Here is a 9,781-nt window from a genome sequence, read left to right as displayed (position 1 = left end):
ATTCCTGCTCTGTTCAGCTCTGTCATTTTCTTGATCTACATCACGGGACAAGCCAGACATGGTCCTCTTCCCATTTTTCAACCTCTTCTCTTACTTAAGTTGTAGGACACACAATATGTAATTTGCACACTTTATAGTTCTATCCTGGTACTTAATTATGTTGTAAGGTATCTTCTCCTGTTTCTTCTTTAGACATCAGCAGCAAATGAGGTTTATAAGCTCTTCGTCTCCTTTCAGGTACACATACAGCATGCTGTCAGTCATCGGCATATCCTATTCTGTCTTGACATGGCTCAGTCAGACACTGTGGATGCTGATATATCCCCTGTGTGTTCTTGCTGAAGGTAAGAAGACAGTGACTTGCTGCGTTGCTTACTGGCAAAAGCCATCTAGCTATAAATGGTTCATTAAATTTTGATGATTAAATTACTATTTTTGCTAGTGCTTATTTTCACTCAATGTATCTTTCCTGGCATATTTCCCTTGATGCAAAGAAGAAAAGCATTATAAAGCAGAGTTGGTAGGTTGGTCCTGTGGCTTAGTGGTTAAGGGGGCTAGATCCCACACGGCTAACCATGTGGTTTAAGTTCCACCTCTGGTGGCTTGGAAAACATGCTAGGTGCATATGTGTACATGCCCAAAATTCTAACAGGATGGAGAAATGGAGAAGAGGAATTGGGTTGTGATCACACCCCACTAGGGGGCACTCTTGCCCACTCTCTTGGGTTAGAACAGGTGCCCTCTGCCTTATAAAAACAAACAAAAAGAGGGAACCAGTAGTTGGCATAATGGCTATGTTGCTGGTCTCCCATGTAGTTGACTGCAGTTCAAGTCCCGAACCCAGTGGCTTAAATTCACATCAGGAGTTTGTGCATGCGTGCCCAAGATCCTGAGAGGAGAATGGAAGAGAAAGGATTGCAGTGTGGCCGTCCCCCCTGCAGGGTGATTTCATGCTTTCTGTCTTTCTATCTCTCTCTGTCTTCCTGGCGAGCGCACACGCCCTATAGCAAAAACCTCTCCCCAAACAAAATAAAACAAAAAATAAAAACAAACAAAAAGAGACAAAGTTGTGAGGGAAGCAGCTCTTCACAGTAGACAAAATATTGTGTAAGAAAAGAGGACATCTGAGTCCTGGTTGTGAACTTCATTAACTCAGTATATGGGTCTGAGTCTGTTTACTAATCAGAAAGGAGTCTGATATTTAAAGATTCTATGATGTTTTATTTATTTAATAAATATTTGGTTTTTGCTATAGGGTGCATGCATTTGCAAGAGAGGGAAAGTGAGAAACTACCCCTCACTCCCATGGGGGAGATGGCCACACTGCAATCCCTTCTCCTCTGTCCTCCTCTTGGGATTTTGGGCATGCTCATACATGTGCTCAGCATGATTTTCATACCTCCAAGTCCCAGACTTGAACTGCTGTTGACCATATGGAAATCCAGCACCTTAACTACCATGCTACCTGCTGGCCCCTGATGTTTTATTTTTAATGCATAGAAATGCAATTGTCTCTGGCTAGACGATCCTTCCCACTTATCACTACTGTGTGTTCTACCCTCTGCCAGCAGCTAGTTAACTCTAATATTAATCATCACTGTCTGAGGGCAGGATTCCCTGACTTCCTCAACTAAATTAATCCCCCCTAGTTCAGCATCATGAATCTCTCATTTACAGGACCTATCTCAGTTGTAATTGGACACGTGTATGACTCTTAGATTAATGTCCATTTCCCTGACTAGACTCTAGGCTCCAGGAGGGCACAGTGATGTCTGTTTCTTTGATTCCTTCCTTTCCTATATGCACAATATACATGCTAAATGAACACTGACTGAATTATTGAGTATATTATGATGTAGGCTAATTACATAGCCTAAATTAACATTTGAAACTTAAAATAATCAAGATCCTCAATTTGCAGAGCTTTAGGATATTTGAGGAATCTGACCTTCCTTCTAAAATGTATTTGGTAGACTGACAGAGCTTTCTGAAAGACAAGATTAAAGTTTTGAAAACTGAGGGCATACAATAATTAAGAAAGCATGTTAAGGTAACTAAGGGAAGAACATAAATGGATTTAACATGAAATGATGGTAATGTTGACAATGATTGTAAAGTATTTTAAAGGCCACTATATAAAATAAAACCACATGTTTTCTAGGAAAACCATATTCTTGTATGGCTGTCATAACCCACATTCTTTTATTAGATTCATAAACTTATTCCTATAATTATATAATAAGGTACATGCAGAAGAATGTTTAGAACACCTATGATAAAATGTCTGTAATGATTACTTCTAGATGATGGAATATGAGTGACTATAATTTTATGTCTCAAAGTATAAATGTGAAGTTAAGAAAACCCACTTTGCTTTTGTTAATTTTTAATAGTTAATATTATTACTTTTAGTAACTATAATTGCCCATCTGATAAATACAAGAATAAAGTTCATATAAATAACCAAATGAACTAATGATACAGATAACATGGGAGGCACTTAAGTACAGCCTGGGTTAACCTTAGATGTCATGCTTGGTGTCAGCTCAGACCCAGCACTGGTATCACTGATACTGCTGCTCTGTCCAGCTGTAGCAGCTTTGGGTTCCTCACTTCCATCTCTCCCCTTTTACAAACTTTTTATTTTGAAATAGTTTTAGGCTCAAAAGAAGTTTTAAAAACATAGTGCACTGTTTCCATGTATCCTTTCCCCAGCTTCTCTAATGATAATGTCTTACATAGCCACAGTATATTATCATGTTAGTCCATGAAATGTTATAGAAAATCTAGACCTAGGATACAATTTTCAGAGAACCATCTTTTTTTTCTTTTTGGAGAGGCTTTTGCTATAGGGTGCCTGTACTCACCAGAAAGATGGAGAGAGACAGAGACAGAAAGCGAGAAATCACCGCTCAGGGGGGATGGCCACTCCACAATCCATTCTCCTCCATTCTCCTCTCGGGATCTTGGGCATGTACACACATGCACCTGGTGTGAGTTTTAAGATACTGGGTCCAGGATTCGAACTGTGGTTGAATACATGGGAGTCCAGTGACATAGCCATTACGCTAACTGCTGGTCCCACCACCATCTCTTTTTATCTGATACTAGCTTTTTCCCTCAAAATACTAATAATTTAAACCAGTATTTTTCATTGAGTTCCTTGGAGTTTTTATTAAGTACTACTAGGGATTTGGGAGGAAGAAGATATTTACAGGTCAGTAAGGTGGAAGAAAGGATGGGTAAAATTAGTTTATGTCAAAAGTTCTCAGAATCTGGGAACCAGCAGTTAGCGTAATGGCTATGTCGCTGGATTCCCACGTAGTCGACCGTGGTTCGTGTCCCGGACCCGGTGGCTTAAAACTCACGCCGGGCGTGTGTGCGTGCGTGCCCAAGATCCCGAGAGGAGAATGGAGGAGAAGGGATTGCGGCGTGACCATCCCCTCTGGGGGGTGATTTCTCGTTTTCTGTCTCTATGTCTCTCTCTGTCTGTCTGGCGAGCGCACGCGCCCTACAGTGAAAATCTCTCAAAAAAAAAAAAAAGTTCTCAGAATCTCTGCTATACTAATGAATACTGTGAAACTCTAAGAGGAAAATATATGCAGTATTCTCCAAATTCATTTGACCATCAACCCGGGTTGTGCCTAAGAGGACCAATTTATTTTGAGATACCTTTTTATGAAACACTTTAAACTTTTTCTCAGGCATGACAAAGTATGCAATGAACAAAAATTCTAGAAGTCACACTGATATAATAACCTTGTCAACTTAATCATTCAGTTGATTTCTCTATCAAACTGTAGCTTTATTAAAGAACTTAACAATCACCACAAAACTCTCATTATCAATTCAAAATATCCCACAGCCCTAGAGATATACTGGTTTGTTGGCATTGTCATGATGCATTTTTGCATAGAAAAACAAAATATGTCATGACTGTCCAACAACCTAATATATATATATATATATATGTGTATACACACACACACACACACACACACACACACACACCCTGTAACAAATTAATGAGGGAAACCTTTTTGTCTTTTTTTCTGTTCAATAGCATTTGCCATCTATGAGTCACTGCCTTATTTTGAATCATTTGGCACTTATTCCACAACACTGCCCTTTGACTTATCCATCTATTTTCCATACGTGCTGAAAATATATCTCATGATGCTGTTTATAGGTAAGTGGTTTTTATTTTGGGGGGGGTGGTATTTTAGCATTCCTTTTATGCGTGGTTTGTGCTGTCATCTACCTTACTAGACAGGCTAGTAAACACAAGCGAGACTGAAGAGGAAACCTGACAGGATGAACCAGATTTTGTTAGTAAAGCACCTGGAAGTTATAATGCTTTCTTCAGGGCTCCATGAAATCAACTAGATCACCATTTCATTGCATGAACAAGAGCAGCTTTCTTAGCAGAAAACATTCCTGAATTTTGTATGAAATATAGACCACAGGCACAGTTATTTACAAACAAAATGCAGATGTCCAATTAAACAAGTCTTATTTCTGGTTTCCCCATTTATGGCTATTTTGTTTCCTCTTTGTTTGGCCTTATGTGCTGGGCCTTCCTAGTAAGCAAATGGGAGCAGGCTAACAACTTCAGGAAAATTTATGGAACAAAAACTTAGTTGAAAACATTTGATTAACTTATTTTTTTTTGTACATTGGGAACAAGATTCCCATCCTTAAATTTCAGTTTCCCCAGCTCTAACCTTCACAAATGCCCAAGATAATGATTAGACAGTAATGAGTATCAGACCATAACAGAATATATAGAGAAAGGACAAATATGAAACTTTACAAGGGGAGGAGAGAACCTGAAAAGAAAAACTTTTCTTATATAAAAAAAATTAGGATGGAGGAATTTTATTTACTTCCTTTGCTGCATAAAATCTGGACCCTTGTTTCTTTGGATTTCCCTTGAAAAAATGTCTTGTTCCTAGAATATAGATGACACTCTCACTGTATTTTTAAAACATGCTTTGTTCTGGAGAAATGATAATCAACCTAACTTACTTTTGCCACTTCCTTCTCCACATTAGGTATGTATTTTACCTACAGTCATCTTTACTCAGAAAGAAGAGATGTCCTCGGAGTTTTTCCCATTAAAAAGAAGAAAATGTGAAGCATAGCATTCCGACGTGTCATGAGAAAAGCCAGGCTTGTGGATTCTGCTGCAGTAAATAGAAAGCAGGAAGTATTCTTCTGGAAAAAAATACCTAGTATTTGACAAAAACCATGATGTGAAATAATCACATCCCATCCCCAAACTAGACACGTCATAGCAGGCTAGATGTCTCACACATTGTATTTTTGGATATACACTCTGCATTCCCTGCTTTACCAAAACTCTGGATTTTAAACAAGTTACAATTTGTATCATGTGAAGCCTGAATATTTTCCTGTATGGTTAATGAAAAATAGATGAACTGGAATAGATTCAGTTAAGAAACCAAAGCAAACATGTGACCTAAATTACATGTATTGCATTTCACATTTGTGTTTCTAGTAGCAGAGCTGTAGGAGATGAGTAAGGTAAAATTTGCACCGTGGTTGTCTAGAATATAATTTTATAGATAGTGTCATTGTCCTGAAGGATAATAACTTAATACCCATTGTAAACTTTAATAAACATTTTTTTAAGCCCTATGTCTTAGTCAGCTTAGGTGACTATACCAAAATAACATATACTGGGTGGCTTAAACAACAAAGTTATTTCTCACAGTTATGGAGGTTAGGAAGTCCAATTTCAAGGTACCAGCTAATTTAAATCCTAATGAGGGCCCTCTTGGTTTGCCAATGGTTAGCTTCTTGCTGTATACCCACATGAGAAAAATATCAACTCAAGTGTCTCCTGTTATGATGATACTCAGGTCTTATTATAATGGACTCTCTGCTTCTCTTATAATTGCCTCCCCAAGCCCCAGCCCCAAATGCCATAGAAGGGATTAGGGCTTAATGCATGAATTTTGAGGGAATGAAGATTCACTCAGTAACATTCCATACTGAGTCCCACAGAATTCATGTCCTTCTCACATGCAAAATATACTCATTCCATCCCAAAAGTGATATTATGAAATTTTATATAAAAAAGAAATGTGTGTGTATATATATATATACACAGAGAGAGAGAGAGAGAGAGGATGATATATAAAACATAGATAGGTTTGTGCCCATGATTTTTCCTCCTTAAAATTCCCATAACCCTTATTTCTTAAGTGACTAGAACAATAGCATATCATAAAATATTTTGTCCATGGTTTCTGAAGTAGCTCTGGAACAGCTTCAGAGAGAGAAAGGTGAAAGACAGTATACATTTCTCCTTACCTCCTTTCACCTGCTCCTTTTTCTCTTAAAGGTAGTCCATAAAGATTAACTTTGTCTTCTGCAAGGTAGGTTATGGAAGTTGAAAATATGCTGTAATCTTTCCTCAACTTTCTATCTTGAAGATGACCATAAAAAATTTATCTGACCTATCTTCTCTGATAGTAAACCGTGAGACCCACATTTTAGAAAGGATCCTGCCACATACTCAGAAGTGAGGAATGCTGCACAGAGGCCAACCAAGTATCTGGACAGGCCATGGTGGGTTTCTCCACTCAGTCTGTTAGCATTAGATCATACCCTTTTCAGTTCTGTCCTATTTCTACATGATTGTTCATGCTATCCAGTGAAGTTTCCATGAAAAGCCCAAAAGGAAAAGGTATGGAGAACTTCTGGACAGCTGAACACATGGAGGCCTGCAAGAGGGTAAATAAGAACTCACCCCACATACTGGCATTGTGAGACATTAAACTATGGGGGCTGAAGCTCCTGCACTTGAGACCCTTCCAGAGCTCCTCCTATGTCTCTTTTTATTTGACTGTTACTTGTAGCCTTTATAATCTAATAAAAATGTTTTCCCAAGTTCTGTGAGCTGTTCTAGCAAAGTAAGTCCAAAGAGGGGATCATGAGAACCCCAACTTAAAGCCTGGAGAAGGTCTGGAGGCTTCAACTTTGGACTGGTGTCTGAAGTGGAAGTCTTGTGGGAATAAACCTTTAACCAATGGAGATATCTGCAGGAATAGAGCACCGGAATTAATTGGATTAGAGGGTGCCCAGCCAGTGTTTGCTGCGTGCTGGTGGAGAGAACTATGGACACACTTGATCGCAGAAATCTTCTGTGTTGTGGAAAGGATAGAGAAACTGAAATTAGGCTTTTCTAACACATAACCCCCAAATCTTAACTCATTCTTATGTCAACTCTAAAATAAAAAAATCAGACATGGACGAGACTTGAGAGTATTCATCCTGAGGCAAAAATTCCTTTCCAGCTGTGAGCCTGTAAAACCAAGTTAAGTGTTTCCAACAAATGATGATGGAACAGGTATAGAGTAGACATTCCCATTCCAAATGGGAAAGGCAGGAAGGAAATAAAGGATAACAGATCACTGATACATCTAAAACCTAGCAAGGAAAACTCCATGAAATGTTAAGGCTCACAAATAATCCTCTTGGCTTGATACTCTACTTTCAGGACCAGCTGGGTAGAGGTCTTGCCCTCAGGACTCTGTTGAAGGAGGCTAGGTCCTCACAGCTCCAGTCAGAGATTATCTGTTGAAACCAAGGTGAGGCTACCCCCATTGAAACTTAAAAGACAGACCTGATGATCTCCAAATAACCTACAGGGTCATTCTTCCTTGGTGCTGAATAACAGTGTACTTTCACAGTCACATTGCTCTATTGTCCCATCTTGTAAAATCAAAGTTCAATAGCTTTGCTTCATTCTCACCTTCAATTCCTTCAGTTCAAACTAGCAATTTTCTTCCTAGGGTGGCTAATCTATGAAATAAAACCACACTAATCTTATTGACTGGTCAGTCTGCTCCACTCGTAGTGTTCTCTTCCAGACACATTTTCTCCTTTTCATAATGTGGACAGGCTGAGAATTTTCCAAACCTTTAAGTTCTGGTTCCTTTTCTTGTTACTAATTTTTTCATTTCTTCTCATATTTTACTATAAGCAGTCAGGAGGAACCACGCTACTCCTTCAACACTTTGATTAAAGATCTCAGTTAAGTACCCAGTTTCTTCACTCACAAGTTTCACCTCCCACAAAATTTAGTCAAGTTTTTTGCCAGTTTATAACAAAGATTGCCTTTTCGATAGCTTGTTCCTAATTTCTATCTGACACCTAATCAGAATGGTCTTTACTGTCCATATTTCTAACCTATTCATGATTGTGTATTCTCTGAAAAAAATGGGAACATTTTCATGGAAAATTTGGCTTTTTGTCCTATGCACCTCAAAATTATCCCAACTGGGACCAACAGATGGTGTAGAAGTTATGTCTCTGGATCCCCACATGGTCACCCATGGTTTGAGTCCTGGACACAGTGCCTTCAAAATCACACCAAGCACATATTTATGCATGTCCAAGATCCTGGGGAGAGAATGGAGGAGAAGGGATTGTGGTGTGGTCATCCCCTGTGATGGAGGGGATGTCTTACTTTCCCTTTCACTGTCTCTCTCTCTCTCTGTCTCTCTCTGGCAAGCAAAAACCTCTAAAACAAAACATAACAAAACTCTCTCAACCTCTACCCATTGCCTAATTTTAGAACTGTCTCCTCACCTTTATGTATTGGTTATAGCAGTACCTCACTTACTATTACCAGATGTTATGTTGGTTAGCTTGGGCTGCTACTACAGAATACTATAAACTGGGTGGCTTAGACAACAAAAATATGTTTCTCACAGTTCAGGAGGCTGGAGAATCCAAGATCAAGATCCAAGTCCAAGATCAAGATCCAAGTCCAAGATCAAGCAATTGAGTTTCTGATAAGAATCCAAGGTGCCAACAGATTGCTCTTCATGGTTTATAGACAGATGCCTTCTTCATGTTTTTTGACATGACAGAGAAAGAAATCTCTCTCATGTCTCCTCTTATAATCCCATTTATGAGGGCTCTACCCTCATGAACTAATTACTTTTCAGAGGCTCCATTTTCAAATTCCATCACACTGGGGACAGTTCTTCAACATATAAATTGGGGTGAGAGATCAAATAGTCAAGAGCACCCAGATACATTATTCATAACATATGCATTATTTGGTCTTCAATGCCTTAAAAGAGGACCCTGATGAAAACAATAGGCCTTTGACAAACACAAATTATGCTCCATACTATACTTTTTTTCAGTTTAAAAATCCAGGACACATGCATACCTTACAGGGAGGTAAAAGGTATAGAAATGTAGTAAATACTGTAAAGGAGGCAAAAAAAATTAAGAACTAGTACTGTTTAGAAGTGTTACTGAATTGTTGCTAATTACCATATTTTAAGTCATATGTGTCATTTTTTAGGTTTGAAAAATACTTTGAAGATCTAAAATATGTGTAATAATTGACTAAGAGAATAATTTCTATGCCATTGATGTATTACTTAGTTTTTTGGTAAAGAATTGTAGCGATCATATTATCCAGTAACTATGTAAAAAGAGTATTGAGAAAATATTGTGACATAAGAACAGGGTAATAAACATGTAATTTTAAAAAATAGATAATTTATTTCCATTGAATAAAACATGTTAAAAGAAAGAATTGAATATGAATCCATACTTGATATTATCATAAATTTAATGTATTTGGAATTTTAAAATGAGAAAATTAAATTCTTTTTAAAAGCAAAATAAAATCTAGCATTTAAAAAGGATAATTTAAATAAAATTTAAATAAAAAGGCTACATTTCATTTTGCTTTTAAATTGCTAATCTTCTAAATTGACAAACACTA

General features: G+C 37.8%; 1 protein-coding gene across 1 annotated transcript in view; it reads left to right on the top strand.

The window, feature by feature from the left end:
• HACD4 (3-hydroxyacyl-CoA dehydratase 4) overlaps positions 1–8,431 on the top strand; it is a 29,683-nt gene extending 21,252 nt beyond the window's left edge. Inside the window, exons 5-7 of the mRNA XM_014587421.2 lie at positions 238–344; positions 4,064–4,189; positions 5,055–8,431. Coding sequence (XP_014442907.2) covers positions 238–344; positions 4,064–4,189; positions 5,055–5,137 — 316 coding nt within the window. The 3' untranslated portion in view covers positions 5,138–8,431. The remainder of the gene's footprint in view (positions 1–237; positions 345–4,063; positions 4,190–5,054) is intronic.
• The last annotated feature ends 1,350 nt before the right edge of the window (positions 8,432–9,781 follow it).

Source organism: Tupaia chinensis, unplaced genomic scaffold, assembly GCF_000334495.1.
Source record: "Tupaia chinensis unplaced genomic scaffold, TupChi_1.0 Scaffold000029_1, whole genome shotgun sequence".
In the NCBI taxonomy this organism is placed as follows: Eukaryota; Metazoa; Chordata; class Mammalia; order Scandentia; family Tupaiidae; genus Tupaia; species Tupaia belangeri.
The sequence above is the reverse complement of the archived record's forward strand: the minus strand, read 5'-3'. Positions and strand labels throughout refer to the sequence as shown.